The 19,904-nt window shown below is 40.7% G+C and overlaps 1 protein-coding gene across 1 annotated transcript; it reads right to left on the reverse strand.

Annotated features, from left to right (window-relative positions):
* Nucleotides 1–4,403: 4,403 nt before the first annotated feature.
* On the reverse strand, nucleotides 4,404–13,028 carry GKN1 (gastrokine 1). The gene is made up of 3 exons (XM_082357782.1): nucleotides 9,696–13,028; nucleotides 8,619–8,729; nucleotides 4,404–7,700 (listed from the first exon to the last, which is right to left on the reverse strand). Exons 1-3 carry the CDS (start codon nucleotides 9,852–9,854, stop codon nucleotides 7,545–7,547), a joined length of 426 nt encoding a protein of 141 aa, XP_082213908.1. The 5' UTR covers nucleotides 9,855–13,028; the 3' UTR covers nucleotides 4,404–7,544.
* Nucleotides 13,029–19,904: the final 6,876 nt, after the last annotated feature.

Below are 19,904 nucleotides of genomic sequence, written 5' to 3' on the forward strand. Positions count from 1 at the left end.
ATAGGGTGTTCAGCACTGTAGCTTGCTGGTCATTGAGTGATGCTGGGTCTTGATGTTGAGATGGAGATCTCTGAGAGATTTTTGCCGTTTGGTATTACGTGGAGCTGGGAGGTCTCTTGTGGACCAGTGTCCTGAAGTTGGCTCTCCCACCTCCGAGGTACGGCCCTGATGCCTGGCTGAAGCACCAAGAGCCTTTCGTCCACACGGCTCAGAGTAAAAGGGAGAAAAAATAGAAAGAAAGAAAGAAAGGAAGGAAGGAAGGAAGGAAGGAAGGAGGAAGGAAGGAAGGAAGGAAAGAAAGAAAGAAAGAAAGAAAGAAAAGAAAGAAAGAAGCTATAATATAGTGAAGTAAAATAAAGCTATTGTAAAGCAAAGCTATACAGACAAAATCTACCCCAGAAGCATATACATATACACTCACAAAAAAAAAAAAGGAAAAGGGGAAAAATTAATATATCCTGCTCCCAAAGTCCACCTCCTGAATTTGGGATGATTCGTTGTCTATTCAGGTATTCAACAGATGCAGGCACATCAAGTTGTTTGTGGAGTTTTAATCCGCTTCTTCTGAGGCTGCTGGGACAGATTTCCCCTCCTCTTCTCTGTTCGCACAGCTCCTGGGGATCAGCTTTGGATTTGGACCCGCCTCTGCGTGTAGGTCGCCTGAGGGCGTCTGTTCCCCGCCCAGACAGGACGGGGTTAAAGGAGCAGCTGCTTCGGGGACTCTGGCTCACCCAGGCCGTGGGGAGGGAGGGGTACAGAGGAGGCGGGGCGAGCCTGCGGCGTCAGAGGCCGGCGTGACGTTGCAGCAGCCTGAGGCGCGCAGTGCGTTCTCCCGGGGGATGTTGTCCCTGGATCACGGGACGCTGGCAGTGGCGGGCTGCATGGGCTCCCGGGAGGGGCGGTGTGGAGAGTGACCTGTGCTCGCACACAGGCTTCTTGGAGGCGGCAGCAGCAGCCCCAGCGTCTCACGCCCGTCTCTGGGGTCCGCGCTGATAGCCGCGGCTCGCGCCAGTTTCTGGAGTTCGTTTAGGCGGCGCTCTGAATCCCCTCTCCTTGCGCGCCGCGAAACAAAGAGGCAAGAAAAAGTCTCTTGCCTCTTCGGCAGCTGCAGACTTTTTCCCGGTCTCCCTCCCGGCCAGCTGTGGTGCGCTAACCCCTTCAGGCTGTGTTCACGCCGCCAACCCCAGTCCTCTCCCTGCGATCCGACCAAAGCCCGAGCCTCAGCTCCCAGCCCCGCCCGCCCCGGCGGGGGAGCAGACAAGCCTCTCGGGCTGGTGAGCGCTGCTCGGCGCCGAGCCTCTGTGCGGGAGTCTCTCCGTTTTTCCCTCTGCGCCCCTGTTGCTATGGGATCCGTGCTGTTAGCTGCGGCTCGCGCCCGTCTCTGAAGTTCGTTTAGGCGGCGCTCTGAATCCCCTCTCCTCGCGCACCAGGAAACAGGGAAGAAAAAGTCTCTTGCCTCTTCGGCAGCTGCAGACTTTTTCCCGGACTCCCTCCCGGCTAGCTGTGGTGCACTAACCCCTTCAGGCTGTGTTCACGCAGCCAGCCCCAGTCCTCTCCCTGCGACCGAAGCCCGAGCCTCAGCTCCCAGCCCCGCCCGCCCCGGCGGCTGAGCAGACAAGCCTCTTGGGCTGGTGAGTGCTGGTCAGCGCCGAGCCTCCGTGCGGGAAGTGCGGGAATCTCTCCGCTTTGCCCTCCGCACCCCTGTGGCTGCGCTCTCCTCCGTGGCTCCGAAGCTTCCCCCCTCTGCCACCCGCAGTCTCTGCCCGCGAAGGGGCTCCTAGTGCGTGGAAATCTTTCCTCCTTCACAGCTCCCTCCCACTGGTGCAGGTGCCGTCCCTATTCTTTTGTCTCTGTTATTTCTTTTTTCTTTTGCCCTACCCAAGTACGGGGGGAGTTTCTTGCCTTTTGGGAGGTCTGACGTTTTCTGCCAGCGTTCAGTGGGTGTTCTGTAGGAGCAGTTCCACGTGTAGATGTATTTCTACTGTATCTGTGGGAAGGAAGGTGATCTCCGCGTCTTACTCTTCCGCCATCTTCTCTCCTCCTCTTTTGATCTTTTAATGTGGCAAACTACATTATTGATTTCCTAATATCAAACCAACTGGCATTGCTAGGAAAAATCCCACATAGTCACGCTGTATTATCTTTTCTACACTTTGCTCAATAGGTCTGCTATCATTTTGTTGAGATGTTTTGCATCTGTTTTTATGACGGAGATTGCCCTGTACTTTTCCTTTCTCATACCTGCCAGGTTTTGGAATCAAGCAAATAGTATTCTCATGAAATGAATTGGAGAGAACTTCTCCCCCTGCCCCCATACATTTGAATAGTTTTATAAGATTAGAATAACCTATATTTTCAATGTTTGTAAAACCTCAACATAGAAACCAACTTGACCTGGAATATTCTTGTGTGAAGTTTTTCAACATTTTAACTAATTCCTTTACTGGTTATAATTATTCAGGTTTTATATTTCTTCTTGAGTGAGCTTCGGTAGGTTAGGTTTTTAGATACTCAATTTACCCAAGCTTTCAAATTTATCTATATAAAGTTGTTCACAATATCATTTTACTGACATCTTAATTTTTGTGGCATTTGTAGCTTAGTATCTTTTTTTTTTTTTTTTCTGGCTACATTGGGTCTTTGTTGCTGTGCACGGGCTTTCTCTAGTTGCAGCGAGTGGGGGCTACTCTTCGTTGTGGTGTGCGGGCTTCTCATTGCAGTGGCTTCTCTTGTTGCGGAGCATGGACTCTAGGCACGTGGGCTTCAGTAGTTGTGGCTCATGGGCTTAGTTGCTCTGCGGCATGTGGGATCTTCCCACACCAGGGCTCAAACTCATGTCCCCTGCATTGGCAGGCAGATTCTTAACCACTACGCCACCAGGGAAGTCCCCTAGCTTAGTATCATTTTTATTACTAGTATTGCTTGTAATTTCTCTTATTTCTGGCCAGTTTTACCTAAAGCTTGTCAATTTTATGCCTTTCCAAAGGACCAGTTTTTGGCTTTGTTGAGCTTTACTAGTGTATACTTGTTTTCTATGGTATTTACTTCTGATACTATCCATATTATTTCTTTCCTTCTACTTATTTTGATATTTTATGCTTTTCCCTTATTTTTAAAGTTGAATGCCTGACTCAATTTTTAGTTTTTCTTCTTTTGTAAAATGAACATTTAAAACAAGTTGTTATAGCTGCTGCTCACAAGGTTTTGATACGCAGCACTTTCATTATTGCACTGTTCTAAATACATTCTACTATTCATCATGAATTTTTCTTTGGCTCATGTGTTATTTAGAAGTATGCTGCCTAATTTCAGAACAAATGAGACCATCTTGTTTTATTCGGAGGGGAATAATTATACTATTTTAATTAAATAGAGGTCAGAAAAATGTGTTCTTTTTGATACAAATCATTTGAATGTTTTTGAGATCTGATTTATGCCTCAGCATGTGATCAATATTTGTACCTGTCCCATACATGCTTAAGAAGAATATGTATTCTGTAGTGTTCTGTATATCTTCATCAAAATAAGCTTGTTAATTGCATTGATTTTTTCTCCTTAACTGTTTCATCTGTAAGTTATTGAGAAATATGTGCTAAAATCTTTAATACTATAGTGAGATTGTTAAATTCTCTTGAAATTCTTACAGTTTTTCTTTCATATATTTTGATAGGTGTATATAATCTAGAATTTTTATATCTTCCTAGTGAATTTAATTTCTTTTATTTTTTAATTTTTCAAAATTTTTATCTATTTTTAACATCTTTATTGGAATGTAATTGCTTTACAATGGTGTGTTAGTTTCTGCTTTATAACAAAGTGAATCAGCTATACATATACATACATCCCCATATCTCCTCCCTCTTGCGTCTCCCTTCCACCCTCCCTATCTCACCCTCTAGGTGGTCACAAAGCACCGAGCTGATCTCCCTGTGCTATGTGGCTGCTTCCCACTGGCTATCTATTTTACATTTGGTAGTGTATATATGTCCATGCCACTCTCTCACTGCGTCCCAGCTTACCCTTCCCCCTCCCCACGTCCTCAAGTCCATTCTCTTCATCTGCAACTTTATTCTTGTCCTGCCCCTAGGTTCTTCAGAACCATTTTTTTTTTTAGATTCCATATATATGTGTTAGCATACAGTATTTGTTTTTCTTTTTCTCACTTACTTCACTCTGTATGACAGAATCTAGGTCCATCCACCTCACTACAAATAACTCAATTTCGTTTCTTTTTATGGCCGAGTAATATTCCATTGTATATATGTGCCACATCTTCTTTATCCATTCATCTGTCGATGGACACTTAGGTTGCTTCCATGTCCTGGCTATTGTAAATAGAGCTGCAATGAACATTGTGGTACATACTCTTTTTGAGTTATGGTTTTTTCAGAGTATATGCCCAGTAGTGGGACTGCTGGGTCATATGGTAGTTCTATTTTTAGTTTTTTAAGGAACCTCCATACTGTTCTCCATAGTGGCTGTATCAATTTACATTCCCACCAACAGTGCAAGAGGGTTCCCTTTTCTCCATGCCCTCTCCAGCATTTATTGTTTGAATTTTTTGATGATGGCCATTCTGACTGGTGTGAGATGATATCTCATTGTAGTTTTGATTTGCATTTCTCTAATGATTAATGATGCTGAGCATCCTTTCATGTGTTTGTTGGCAACCTGTATATCTTCTTTGGAGAAATGTCTATTTAGGTCTTCTGCCCCTTTTTGGATTGGGTTGTTTGTTTTTTTGATATTGAACTGCATGAGCTGCTTGTATATTTTGGAGATTAATCCTTTGTCATTTGCTTCATTTGTAAATATGTTCTCCCATTCTGAGGGCTGTCTTTTTGTCTTGTTTATGGTTTCCTTTGCTGTGCAAAAGCTTTTAAGTTTCATTAGGTCCCATTTGTTTATTTTTGTTTTTATTTCCATTTCTCTAGGAGGTGGGTCAAAAAGGATCTTGCTGTGATTTATGTCATAGAATGTTCTGCCTATGTTTTCCTCTAAGAGTTTTATAGTGTCTCACCTTACATTTAGGTCTTTAATCCATTTTGAGTTTATTTTTGTGTATGGTGTTAGGGAGTGTTCTAATTTCATTCTTTTACATGTAGCTGTCCAGTTTTCCCAGCACCACTTATTGAAGAGGCTGTCTTTTCTCCATCATATATTCTTGCCTCTTTTATCAAAAATAAGGTGACCATATGTGTGTGGGTTTATCTCTGAGCTTTCTATCCTGTTCCATTGATCTATATTTCAGTTTTTGTGCCAGTACCATACTGTCTTGATTACTGTAGCTTTGTAGTATAGTCTGAAGTCTGGGAGCCTGATTCCTCCAGCTCAGTTCTTCTTTCTCAAGATTGCTTTGACTATTCGGGGTCTTTTGTGAATTTAATTTCTTATCCTGAAATAGTGATGAGAGAATTCTTCTAAGAAACATGGGATTCACTGCTTCCCAGAAGTCATCTACATGACATTGTATCTAGTTGGTGAGCCATGGTTTTCTTTCTTTCTCACTCATAAGAGGGCAGTATCTAAGGTCTTGATCTTTGATGGGTTTTTGACAGGTTTCCACATCTCATGGCTTCAGGATATTTGGGAAGTTCTACTATGCTGGTAGTACACTTCTTATGAACAGCAGTGGAATTGCCTCAGGATAAAGAAAATGATAATTTTTCCCGATAAGGACTGGTAAATATTGGCATTTTTCCAAATGGTGGCACTCAATGCCTTTAGTTTTTTTGTTAGTGTTATTTAGGGATATCTTATATGAAGACATGGGAATGGATTAGATATCTATTCTTTTATGCTATCCAGGATTTAAAAAAATATATATGGGAGTAATTTTTAAAAATGAACTGTAGTTTCATATTGGAATACACAACATGAGGCACATCTGTTTTCTCTGAGATCATTCTCCTTCAGTGGAGACCCCAATGCTGTACGTGTACCATGTGACTTCACTCCCCTGGCCATCAAAGAGTAGAGGTTGTGGGCTCTTGCACCCACAGGGTGAAGAAAAATTGGAATTTGGATTCAAAAGTATTAGACTTGACCTCGTGAGCTGGAAAGACACATAAACGTGGGAGATGAGGCTCACATTTTGGTTTGGCCATCTTCTGCCATGAGTACAGAAAACGTCATCAAGATGGAAAGAAGAGGGAAGCTGAATTTAAGAGGAGCAGAGAAGAGCTAATATGTGGCTTCAGGGAGAGAGAAGGAGACTTGAGTCTTGGTGCCAATATAGTTCCTGTTTTCAGTCTTTTTGATACCAGCTGCTTTTCTTGCCCTAAGAGTATTTTAGATATTCCAATATCCTTGTAATACACCTCCTCCTCTTTTCTGGCTCAAGCTACTTTGGGTGGATTTCTGCCTTCGCTGATTTAAAACGTTACTGTGCACATCAATTATAGAGCTGTCTTCATGGTAGTTGGATGGTCTTGGAGCTATTCCCAGAGCTGTGGTTAGTAGTATCTGAAGCAGCTAAAGGGGTTCTTTGTAAGGGACACATCCTGAGTATAGGCTAATGGCTGGGTCTAATGCACTTCGAAAACTTGCTGCCACTCCATTGCATTTTTTGATCCTGTGCATTCCAAATAGAAATCATAAAGAATTTTAGTATAAATTGAACTCAGTGCTAAATAGGTTTATTGACACTTAAAGAAACCAGACAGGACTAGGAGAAAACATTTCAGAATGACATGATTAAAAACCATTAGAACCCATATTTTTCTGCATAAATATTCTGATGGCTAAACCCACAACAACGTTTTTTTTTTTTTTTAGTTCTCCACTGTTGCTCCACAGAAGGAAATGTTCAGAATCCAGAGTACATCAATACTGAAGCATTTTCCTGTGTATAAAATCAGGTTTGCCTCTGATAAAAAGAAAAGAAGAAACCAATATCAATGCCTTTTCAAGGACCTGTTTTTTTAGGGGATAGAGGCAAGGAATGTCACACAGTTTTCAAACTAGCTCTGCAGTAATTTCAAGATTTAGCTAGCTAGCTATCAAGATTAAATCAATTCAGAGATCAGGAAAGTTGCTGTTATGTTAGGTTCCCGTGTGAACTCTTTGTTTTTATGTAAATTATTCTTTGAATGCCCAGAATTAGTGATTGTTTGAGCTATAAAAAGCCAATAGAGTCTATTGGCGTTCTCCTTTCATTTAGTGATTCATGCATTTCTTTGAATATGTCTTGAGTTTACTCTAGATTCACCCTTGAAAGGAAATATTTCAGGGTGGTTAAAAGCACAGAATCCAGAGCCAAAATGCTTAGGATTGACCCAGGCAAGGGGTTTGTGACCTCTCTCTGTGTCTGTTTCCTCATCAGAAAGTGAGAATAACAATAAAACCTATCACATAAGATTGCGGTCAGGAGCAAATGAGTTAACACACTTAAAGCACGTAGAATAGCGCGTGGCACAAAGCAAGCGCTACAGAAGTGTTAACCTTGATTACCATCTCCCGAGTAATTGGTGTCCTCTGTGGACATCCCCGGAAAATAGTCTGACAATCCCACCAGCATTAACTTGGAGTGCACAGTAGAGAGGCTACTCACCTTGAATCTCTTCAGCCATGTATGTTGGAATCCCCTTACACATGGCAACGATGGATTTTCCAAACTGGTCCAGGTTGTCGACTTTGTCAGGGTTGACTGTGTATATCAGGCTCTTGGAAGGTGGTTCCCCTAGTCCTTTACCCTGAAGCTGAGTGTGCACAAGACAGGTGGAAAGGAGGAGAGAGAAGGAGTGCTAAGCCCAGTGGTTTGTTGGGTTGGTGGTTGGGTTCAAGGTCAACAAAGGGGTATTGCTTGGCTATAACTTTTCCATAATCAGAATGAAGAAGGACCAATTCCAGCCCTGTATATCTCAGAATTTTGTAGTGTCCCAAGGGATTTAGCTGGTTTGAAACCCCAGCTTTTCATATAAACAGAAGTCTGAGGGTAAATTTATTCTGAAGGTTGAACCTCATTTGATCATCTTATATTTCTTGGATTGATTTATATGATAATCAGTTTCTGAGAATGCAGTTTCTCTACACTGTCAGTGAAAGTTACCCACTTATCAGTTATAGGGATATAAACTCAGGCTGACATTTTAAAGAATGATAGATCCCCTCTCCCCACCTACCCCAACTAGGGTTGCCAGACAAAATACAGGACACCCAGTTAAATTTTAATTTCAGATAAATAACAGATCATTTGTAAGTATATGTCCCAAATATTGCATAGGACATATTTATGCTAAAAATTATCCATTGTTTATTTGAAATTCAAACTTAACTGGGTATCCTCTATTTTTATTTGCTACACCAAATAACCCTAACCAACTCTTGCAGAAAAAAGTCCTTGAAGTACTGAGGGCTCCCACTGGTGTGAGCAGAGCTTTGCTCCCCTAACAGTAAAGATGAGGTGTTTTGATCGGCTTCTGTGGAGGCAGGTGTGAGCCACAGCATTTGAGTGTGGTGGCAGCTCTCTCTCCTCAGGCAATTACCAATTCCTCTTTCCCTTTTTTGCTCCACAGAACAGCATACTGTGGTCAAGAGGGAACAACTGTGACTTTCTCATTATTTATTTGAAATCATAAGACTTCCCCAAGTAAAAATAAAAAGACTTTTATTTTTACCTTCTTTTCCTTGACCAATGTATCAAGGGCTTGAAGAGAGGGCATGACTGCCTTGTTCATTTTGTGCACAATGCATGACTTCTTGTTAAAGAGCCTGGTTACAGCAAAGCCCTATTAAAGAAGATGGTAGATGGTAAGGAGTTATGTTCTCCAAGGTGCTTTCCTCATCAGAAATTCGTTTCACCAGCAGAGGGAAATGGAACTCTGAGATCACGATGAACTGGGATAAAAGTGCTGGATCTGAACCTGTTTTGCAGTCATATTTATTGCTGACGTTTGTAAGGAGAGACCACAAACTCTTTGAGGGAGAGACTGAGTGTTGAACTTGCTTCAGGTTCTAGCCTGGGAAGAGTCCCTCAACATGTGTCTGTTCTGCTGAAATAAAATGTTAAATACTATCATATTTTAATCTCCTTTGATCTTCACAACATTTCAGGGAGGCAGGTAAGACAGGAATTCGTTTTCTATTTGACCAGATGATAAAACTGAAACTATAAGGAGCTGGCTTTTCTAAAGTACAAAGTTTGTTAAATATAGAGCTGATAATTGCAGAGCTGGGTGTTCTAACTAGAAACAACTGTTTTTTTGTTTTGTTTTTTGTTTTTTTTGTTTTTACTCTCTTACTAATTAATATTGTCATTTACATTTCCTTTGGGTTTTTTGAGTTACAGATGAAATGTCAATTTCTGTCTTTTTAGAAGGAAATTGACAATAGAGTGAGATAGATTGTGCTTTGGCAACGGTAATATTATGAAGGTCTTTTTGTCTTTATTGAGGGTTTCTGCAGGTAAGGCAAAAGATGTCATATTTGTCTTATAGCCTCACAGCATAGTGGATCCTAATTACTATTCACACTGGCATGAATTTTAACTTACTGTGAGAAACTTATTAACAGCAATTATATTTAGGGGGTGAAACTGGGTGAGCAAAATAGGCATTTTTACTTATAACTCTGTGCTTATGTGCAGTTAGAATTTACATCATTTTAAATTTTTTATGGTTAGCAGGCAATTTTTGTTGTCATTAAAAAAGAAATGCCATTTTGCAAAGAACAGAAATTGCATGTGGGCTACCTACAGATTCATAGTCCCAGACGGAATTCCACGAGTCCCATCCGTTGTTATTGTCAACATTGGCCACATTATGTTCATTGTTGACACTCACTGACTGCTGCCCACTTCCACAACTGTTGTTGTTGTTGACACTGATATTCTGAAATTTACAAGAAATTGACATTGATTTAATACCGCATTTCTTTGCAAATGCATTTTGGTAACACACTTTAAAAAATGAGACTTACATAGTTAGCAAGGGCAGGAGTCAGAAAGATGCCAACAAGTCCAGCAAAGACAATCTGAAATCACAAATAACATTGGTTTACTGTTAAATGGCAAAACAATGGCCTCGTCTTCTTTCTTTATCTAAGCTTATAAAAATACTTACTAACTTTACCACTCTGTTGAGTGGTCTGTCTTTTCTTCTTCTTTGGTCTTCTATTTTTTTAACCATAGGAAGTTTTAATGATAATGTTGAATTGTAGGTAAATTATAAGTAATTATGTTGATTGTTTTAGAATTTTTAATGTAGGTCTTATGCAATACTGATGAAGTGTCAGTATATTGAAAAATAAAGTTGAAAATGAATAGCATATATGGTATGAAAATGGTTTTAAGTTCTGAGAACCACATCTGAAAATGATTTAATTTAATTTTCCTATTTATTGACCTGAATGTTTCTTCTCTTCCTAGACCCCCTAATAGCAGTAGTCTTTTTATTTAAAAATTGTTTTAAAGTAATGGATTAGTAAGCAGGTTGGATATGAATGATGAGAAGCCAAGGATGGGGTGTCTGGCTGTGAAATGTGCTTAGCAGAAGGGAAGTCAATCACTGTCCCAGGACACCTGATGTAGTCATGTGTCATTGAGTACACAACGCTTGTTTTCAGAACACAGAGCTTTATGCAGGGTGCATGATTCTGGGTGCCTATCTTCATTTCCTTTGCCTGGAACAAAATGGTTTGAGAACTGCACTAGTAATTCAAGGTAATTTAAAAAATTGGTTTGATGTTTCCCTGATAATTTAAGAAGGAGGTTAAAAAAATTCAGAGGTGGAAGAAATTTTAGAGATCAATTAGTACAACATAATCCTTTCACAGATGAGGAAACTGAACTTCAGAAGTTGAGTGACTTGGCCAAAGGTGTACCTTTTGTTCAAGGCAGAACCAGAAGAGAAACCAGATCTGACCTGTGTCTGGAGCTCTTTTGTTTTTTTTTTTTTAACCTTCCTATTAGTAGAACTTATTTCTAGGGGCTTCCCTGGTGGTCCAGTGGTTAAGACTTCACCTTCCAATGCAGGGGGTGAGGGTTTGATCCCTGTTTGGGGAGCTAAGATCCCACATGTCTCGTGGCCAAAAAACCAAAACATAAAAATAGAACTTATTTCGAGAAAATTATTTCACACTTGCAACTTCATTATGAAACAGAGTCTGCTGTAATATATTTTGATGTTTAGTATGTCAAAACATGAAAATATTCACCTGACTCTAGCCCTTTTGCATCCTGTTATGAGACACACAGCACCACCAGTTACTTTGGCAGAATTTTGTGGTCCATTTGCTACACTCTTCAGCCTTTTACATGGAACCACAAGTGAGATATTGCACTAGCTTCATGCTTCAAGTGTTTTCATAACTAAATGGCTACAGACAGGGTCCAAGGTAAAACTTCCTTACTTAGAGATCCATTTCACAGGGGAGAATGTGACAGTAAGTCTCTCACCAATTTGTTTTGATAATAGGCTTTTTATCTTGCCTAAACATACTCAGAAGTTTTGGTCAAAAAGGGAGTTTAAGAAGGTATGAAAAGTCAGACATTTTCTAGGGTTAGAGACTGCTTGCTCTGTGCCCAGACCTGAATCAGGAGATCTGGAAAGTAATTTTTTTAAAGATAGCATAGTATAAGATGCTCAGGCAGCTGACCAATCCCAGTATAACTATCCTTATCTATAGAGATGCTTATAAATGCCATGATTCCATGAAAAGAAAGGAGATTATTATTATTATTATTTTTACAAAATTTTGCATTACAGTGATGTTGTCATAAGAAGCAGACCCCCTTAGCTCAGAATATTAACAGTCTCCAGTTATAAGGGAATAAATTCAAAAGGAAAAATCTACTCACTGTGAACTTCATCTTGACTTCACCAAAGCAATGAAGCCGGGGAGAAGGCAGGCAGGGACTCAGAAAAAGAGTCTCCTCATATTTGTACTTGACCAGCTTTACTCAAGCTAGGTGTGAACAGGTAGGGTCCAAGACTTATCTTTCTCCATTTTCCATATCTGTGCTACGTTCTGGTATACCAGGAAGCCTTTTGGAATATCCGTCTGGTTAGCAAGGTATTTTGACATGGAGTTGATCTGACTCACCGTTTGTTGAAGTTGAAGATATCAAAACAAACTCAGTATGATTTAGATTTATGATAACTTCTGGTCCAACTGAAGCTGTGGGTGTGGGTATTTTATATATTGATATTACTCAGATTCAGAAAAAGAATCATCCCTAAAATCAAACAAGGCAAGAAACTGTGGGCCTTCCAGATAGCAGCTCCTGTAAGAATGTGGAATGGTTTCCTCTTCGTACCTTTAACCAAGCCACTGTGTTGCTTTTGCTTAGGCCAAACATGTTCTATTAGCTACTCCCACAGAACCTATACCCTTCTCTGCAATCCTGAGCTCTTTGGATGATAGGATCATACACCTAGTTAGAAAATCTGGGGCTCTCTTTGGTCTTTTTTCTAACCATCCAGTTAGGTACTAAACCTTGTCATTTCATCTCAGTCAGAATTGACTCTCAACTCTGGCTTTGCCCACAGCTTCATTCACCTGGACTTTTACAGCAGTTGTGTAATTGATCATTCTGGTCATCAGTCTCTCATATTCCAGTGCATTTCCCCCACATTTTCCTTAAGGTTGTCTTTTAAAAATACATATATAAATAAACTGACTCTGCCATGCTTAGCAACTTTCACTGGCAGCCTACAAGATAAACTTCAAGCTCACTGGAATGGCACAGAGGGTCCTTTATAATAAGGTTTCCAAAGTCTCCCCAGTTGTATCTGTCGCTCTATAAACCTATATTCCAGCTACAACACAGTTCCACTCTGGTGGGAATATTCAGGATGGTTCATGCCTCTATGCCTTCGCACATGTTGTTCCTTCACCCTGGAGTGCCAACCCCTTGCCTTTCTCTAATTGGTAATTGCTATTTATTTTGCAAGGCCCAACTCACATACCACTGCCTCCATCATGTCTTCTCCATATCCAAGGAGGAAACTTTTTTCTTTTTTTTCCTGGAGCTATAAAAGGAATCCCTGTCCTCTTATTTGTTTCTAGATAATTTAATTTTCAGAAATGATGTTGGGCTTCCCTGGTGGCGCAGTGGTTGAGAATCTGCCTGCCAATGCAGGGGACACGGGTTCGAGCCCTGGTCTGGGAAGATCCCACATGCCACGGAGCAACTGGGCCCGTGAGCCACAATTACTGAGCCTGCGCGTCTGGAGCCTGTGCTCCGCAACAAGAGAGGCCGCGATGGTGAGAGGCCCGCGCACCGCGATGAAGAGTGGTCCCCACTTGCCGCAACTAGAGAAAGCCCTCGCACAGAAACGAAGACTCAACACAGCCAAAAATAAATAAATAAATAAATAAATAAATAAAAGAACGTGAATTTCTTAAAAAAAAAAAAAAAAAAAGAAATGATGTTAAAATAATTTTAAAAAATGTTTTCATTGGAAACAGAGAGTAGATCTTGTCACTTGGGCAAACAAGTAAATGCTCAAAACAATCTTGGAGGTGAATTAAAGTTTCAATTTTTTTTTCCTGCTCTCTCTTACAAATGGAAGCTAGTAAATCAAATTGCTGAAGAGAAAAACTATATCTCATGAATCACTGATCTATAAATTTCCCCTTTGGAAACCTTCCTGAGCCCATGATTGTCCGTATATGCATGGAGTGGAATCACAGGACTGAGTGACATGGTGTAAAGCTTGATTAACTACCCACATCTCTTTCAGAATGTTGGTATGAGTGGATTAGTGTAGCTGTGGTAAGATTTTGTTTATGTTTTTAATGTGTCCACTGATCTCTTCCAAACTTACTCTTTAGCTGCAAAAGATCACTAAGCCTGGGATGGAGGGCAGCCATCTGTGAAGAGGTTTCCTTTCTTTTTTTTTTTTTTTTAACATCTTTATTGGAGTATAACTGCTTTACAGTGTTGTGTTAGTTTCTGCTGTATAACAAAGTGAATCAGCTATACATATACATATATCCCCATATCTCCTTCCTCTTGCGTCTCCCTCCCTCCCACCCTCCCTATCCCACCCCCTAGGTGGTCACAAAGAACGGAGCTGGTCTCCCTGTGCTATGCGGCTTCTTCCCACTAGCTATCTATTTTACATTTGGTAGTGTATATATATCCATGCCACTCTCTCACTTTGTCCCAGCTTACCCTTCCCCCTCCCTGTGTCCTCAAGTCCACTCTCTAAGTCTGCATCTTTATTCCTGTCCTGCCCCTAGGTTCTTCAGAACCATTTTTTTAAGATTCCATATATATGTGTTAGCATACGGTATTGGTTTTTCTCTTTCTGACTTATTTCACTCTATGACAGATTCTAGGTCCATCCACCTCACTACAAATAACTCAATTTTGTTTCGTTTTATGGCTGAGTAATATTCCATTGTATATATGTGCCACATCTTCTTTATCCATTCATCTGTCGATGGACACTTAGGTTGCTTCCATGACCTGGCTATTGTAAATAGAGCTGCAATGAACATTGTGGTGCATGACTCTTTTTGAATTATGGTTTTCTCAGGGTATATGCCCAGTAGTGGGACTGCTGGGTCATATGGTAATTCTATTCCTTTTTAAATTATTTATTTATTTATTTATGGCTGTGTTGGGTCTTCGTTTCTGTGCGAGGGCTTTCTCTAGTTGCGGCAAGTGGGGGCCACTCTTCATCGCGGTGCGCAGGCCTCTCACTATCGCAGCCTCTCTTGTTGCGGAGCACAGGCTCCAGACGCGCAGGCTCAGTAATTGTGGCTCACGGGCCTAGTTGCTCTGCGGCATGTGGGATCTTCCCAGACCAGGGCTCGAACCCGTGTCCCCTGCATTGGCAGGCAGATTCTCAAACACTGCACCACCAGGGAAGCCCTAGTAATTCTATTTTTAGTTTTTTAAGGAACCTCCATACTGTTCTCCACAGTGGCTGTATCAATTTACATTCCCACCAACAGTGCAAGAGGGTTCCCTTTTCTCCACACCCTCTCCAGCATTTGTTGTTTATAGATTTTTTGATGATGGCCATTCTGACTGGTGTGAGGTGATACCTCATTGTAGTTTTGATTTGCATTTCTCTAATGATTAGTGATGTTGAGCATCCTTTCATGTGTTTGTTGGCAATCTGTATGTCTTCTTTGGAGAAATGGCTATTTAGGTCTTCTGCCCATTTTTGGATTGGGTTGTTTGTTTTTTTGATATTGAGCTGCATGAGCTGCTTGTATATTTTGGAGATTAATCCTTTGTCAGTTGCTTTGTTTGCAAATATTTTCTCCCATTCTGAGGCTTGTCTTTTCGTCTTGTTTATGGTTTCCTTTGCTGTGCAAAAGCTTTTAAGCTTCATTAAGCCCCATTTGTTTATTTTTGTTTTTATTTCCATTTCTCTAGGAGGTGGGTCAAAAAGGATCTTGCTGTGATTTATGTCATAGAATGTTCTGCCTATGTTTTCCTCTGGCCTTACATTTAGGTCTTTAATCCATTTTGAGTTTATTTTTGTGTATGGTGTTAGGGAGTGTTCTAATTTCATTCTTTTACATGTAGCTGTTCAGTTTTCCCAGCACCACTTATTGAAGAGGCTGTCTTTTCTCCTTTATTGAAGATAAGGTGACCATATGTGTGTGGGTTTATCTCTGGGCTTTGTGAAGAGGCTTTCATCTGCTTTAGGAATTGTCACATCACTTCAAAGTCAGAGTGGACAGTGTGGTGCCTTTACACTCAGCCATGGGTAGTCACTTTGGTCCATGGTGCAGTGCCTAGGATACTTTTTGTTCATCATATCTTACCAAGGAGTTGAGGTTGACATATTTTCCAGTGGGCCTATGGAATGCTGGTCTTGAAGATGCTCCATGACAAGTAAATAGATAGATAGATAGATAGATAGACAGACAGATAGATAGATCGATAGATAGATACAGTTCAGGGTTCAATAATCTCCCTCTTAGAGATAGACAACTCACATTCACATATCAAATGTGCCCAGGAATCTGTTGAGAAGAAATCTATATCATGTTGTTTCATCCAGATTCTTCCAAACTTAACTGACCACGGAACCTGATTTTTCTTTTTTCTTTTATTGATTTATTTTTCCTAACACCTATTAACATTCCTGGGGGGCAACTTCCTTAGGGAGAAAACAATTGTGCTGCCTCTGAGGATAAATCTTGGATTTGAAAAAAATTCCTCCTTTATATAATATTGCTATTTCAACGGCTTCAAAAATCAGAAGAACCTCTTCCTCTGTACTTTGTATGGTATGTATGAAAATATGTACATGTGTGTATGGCGGTGTCAACCCTGACCTCAACCCTAGTCTCATCCAAGGTCAAAAGTCTTAAGGAAGCATGAGCAAGTCTCTTGCTCCCTCCCACCCTGATAGCTATGTTTTATACATTTCCTGTCCTCCCTTGAGAGAAAGACAGGACACGTCGATGTGTTTTTGTCACCTCCACAGAACCTAGAATATACTGGCACATATATGATGCTCCATAGGCCCATTTTAAAATTAGAATTTCATAAAGTAGATGCTCAAGCCAGAAGATAAAAAATGCAAAATATTTATTCACTTCTAATTTTTAGAGCCAGCTGGAGAGGTGCTGCCCTACATTGGCTATGGTGACGCACCAAGGGAGTCAGTCCCAGGAGGTGGTGGTCCCAGTGCCCAGGGTTAGTGTGGGGCAAATCAGCCCCTGAGTAAATAAAGCCTGCTCTGCCCACAGATTTCGAAGCCAGGCCATGCCAAGAACCAGGCCCTATTTTATCTCACAGTGCACACACCCAGGACCTCACCTCACCCCACACCCTGTGTAGGTGAGAGCTCTCTTTGTGTGGATCAAACAGGATGCAATCTGAGTACGATACACTCAGACCACAGATCTGGAGGGCCTTTTAGAGCTGTCCCACATAAATCAGACTTCTATTTCCCTTCTTTTTCTCTGAGTGGAAGGGAATGTTTACTTACAGGGCACTTTTCCATCATTAAACATCCCCATTCAAGATTCCTTCCCTGGTGTAGATGTGTTGATGGGCTGCCCTCACAGTCAGCATCTAGGAAGCCCTTAGGAATTTTGTCTTCCCTTTAATTCTCCCCCCATATTCTGATATTTAGTACTTGGCTGGCCTTTAGCTCACGTGACTTCAGGCTATAATTTCTTTTTTTATTTTTTTTAAAATTTTATTTTATTTATTTAACTTTTATACAGCAGGTTCCTATTAGTTACCTATTTGATACATATTAGTGTATATATGTCAACCTCAATCTCCCAATTCATCCCACCTCCACCCCACTCCGTCACCACTTTACTGCCTTGATGTCCATATGTTTGTTCTCTACATCTGTGTCTCAACTTCTGCCTTGCAAACCGGTTCATCTGTAACATTTTTCTAAGATTCCACATATATGTATTAATATACAATATTTGTTTTTCTCTTTCTGACTTACTTCACTCTGTATGACAGTCTCTAGATCCATCCACATCTCTAAAAATGACCCAATTTCATTCCTTTTTATGGCTGAGTAATACTCCATTGTATACATGTACCACATCTTCTTTATGCATTTATCTGTCGATGGGCATTTAGATTGCTTCCACGACCTGGCTATTGTAAACAGTGCTGCAATGAACATTGGGGTGCATGTGTCTTTTTCTTTTTTTGGAGGGGTCAATTAAATATTTTTTTTGACATCTTTATTGGCATATAATTGCTTTACAATGTTGTGTTAGTTTCTGCTGTATAACAAAGTGAATCAGCTATACTTATACATATATCCCCATATCTCCTCCCTCTTGCGTCTCCTTCCCACCCTCCCTATCCCACCCCTCTAGGTGGTCACAAAGCACCAAGCTGATTTCCCTGTGCTGTGCAGCTGCTTCCCACTAGCTATCTATTTTACATTTGGTAGTGTATATATGTCAATGCCACTCTCTCACTTTGTCCCAGCTTACCCTTCCCCCGCCCCGTGTCCTCAAGTCCATTCTCTACGTCTGCATCTTTATTCCTGTCCTGCCCCTAGGTTCTTCAGAACCTTTTTTTTTTGTTGTTTTTTAGATTCCATATATATATGTTAGCATATGGTATTTGTTTTTCTCTTTCTGACTTACTTCACTCTGTATGACAGTCTCTAGGTCCATCCACCTCACTACAAATAACTCAATTTCATTTCTTTTTATGGCTGAGTAATATTCCATTGTATATATGTGACATATCTTCTTTATCCATTCATCTGTCAATGGACACTTAGGTTGCTTCCATGTCCTGGCTATTGTAAATAGTGCTGCAATGAACATTGTGGTACATGACTCTTTTTGAATTACGGTTTTCTCAGAGTATATGCCCCGTAGTGGGATTGCTGAGTTGTATGGTAGTTCTATTTTTAGTTTTTTAAGGAACCTCCATACTATTCTCCATAGTGGCTGTATCAATTTACATTCCCACCAGCAGTGCAAGAGGGTTCCTTTTTCTCCACACCCTCTCCAGCATTTATTGTTTGTAGATTTTTTGATGATGGCCATTCTGACTGGTGTGAGGTGATACCTCATTGTAGTTTTGATTTGCATTTCTCTAATGATTAGTGATGCTGAGCATTCTTTCATATGTTTGTTGGCAATCTGTATATCTTCTTTGGAGAAATGTCTATTTAGGTCTTCTGCCCCTTTTTGGATTGGGTTGTTTGTTTTTTTGATACTGAGCTGCATGAGCTGCTTGTAAATTTTGGAGATTAATCCTTTGTCAGTTGCTTCATTTCACTCTATAATTTCTTTGCTGGAGTATGGAAACCCCTTCATGCAGAGATTCTGTCTCAGTCTCTCTGCCTCTGCTGTCTTGCTGAGCACCAGTTTGTGATGGTCCCAAGTCAGGTGGTTCATTGTGAGATCTGAACACACTTTGTCACCTGGTGGTGGGGAGTCGAGGAGGAGAACTTCTGCCCTGTCCCATGGTCTCAGTTTACTAGTCTGCAGCTAAGACTCTAGTTACTGTCCCTGTGGCTACAGCTCTCAGAGCTTGTGGCAGTGGGGTACTCCTATCATATCTTCCATATGTATTTGTGGCCAGGAATGACACATCTGAAAAGACAGCAATAAGAACACGTAGAATAACAGTTTAATAATTATTGCTAGAAAGCTTCTAATTCCAGAAAATCCATGCTTATTACATAGTTGTTTTTCTGTATAAGAGAGAAATTCTTTTCAAATTACAGCAACGTGGAAGAAGCTCTTTCTTATGGCATCACAAAGCCTTCTCTTTTTGTTATTTCCTTCAGGACCATTTCCTTCCAAAATATATATAACCCTGCCTTTCTGTTGCTGCTTGTATGTCTGTCCAATTGCATCTGCCAAACCTTCTGGATCCCCTCAGAGGCAACCAGAGATATATTATACCTCTGATCGGTTGTTAACCTTGAGTGTTAGAGCGTTGTAAACAGAGTTTGGAAACATCTTGCTAAAAGAACGTCTGCTGAGTGATGACATCATTTCTATAAAATACATGAAAGTAGAGATAAAGAGAATATTGACTAAGAACTTCATTTTTCATCACTATGAAGAATAATCGAACCTGGTGAAGTATTTTCATTCTGAAAAGGAATTGGAGAAAATATGCCCACATGAGGAATAGAAATCACCAAGTGAGAGTAACATGTTACTTTATAATTATCTTAGAGCTAATTCAGAACTAATAACTCATTCCTTGTTCATTGTTCATATTGAAGCAATTTAGAGAAAGTGGTGTGAAAGCTCATGCTGATGCTGTGGTCCTTCAGCCATAGCAATCAGGCCTGGAAAGGACTGAACTGAACACTGGAAGATGAAAATCAGATTCTAAGCGGTGAGGACCAAAGTGCTACAGCTGTGAAGGCCACACCTGGAGCCCAGGTCTTGTGAGGACCCCATGGTCCCCACGTTGAACTATCCCCATGGCTTCCCTGGCAGAAGAGACCAAAGTAAAGGACTTGCCCTAA

Source organism: Balaenoptera borealis (genome assembly GCF_965194805.1).
Source record: "Balaenoptera borealis genome assembly, chromosome: 15".
NCBI classification, from domain to species: Eukaryota; Metazoa; Chordata; class Mammalia; order Artiodactyla; family Balaenopteridae; genus Balaenoptera; species Balaenoptera borealis.

What these genes read in the sequence shown, in the direction of transcription:
- GKN1 (XM_082357782.1), bottom strand. Translation starts at nt 9,854, where the DNA reads ATGTCAATTTCTTGTAAATTTCAGAATATCAGTGTCAACAACAACAAC. An exon ending in CCGTCTGGGACTATGAATCT is followed by an intron (nt 8,730 to 9,695) that starts GTAGGTAGCCCA and finishes CTTCTTTAATAG; the next exon opens with GGCTTTGCTGTAACCAGGCT. An exon ending in CATTGGTCAAGGAAAAGAAG is followed by an intron (nt 7,701 to 8,618) that starts GTAAAAATAAAA and finishes GTGCACACTCAG; the next exon opens with CTTCAGGGTAAAGGACTAGG.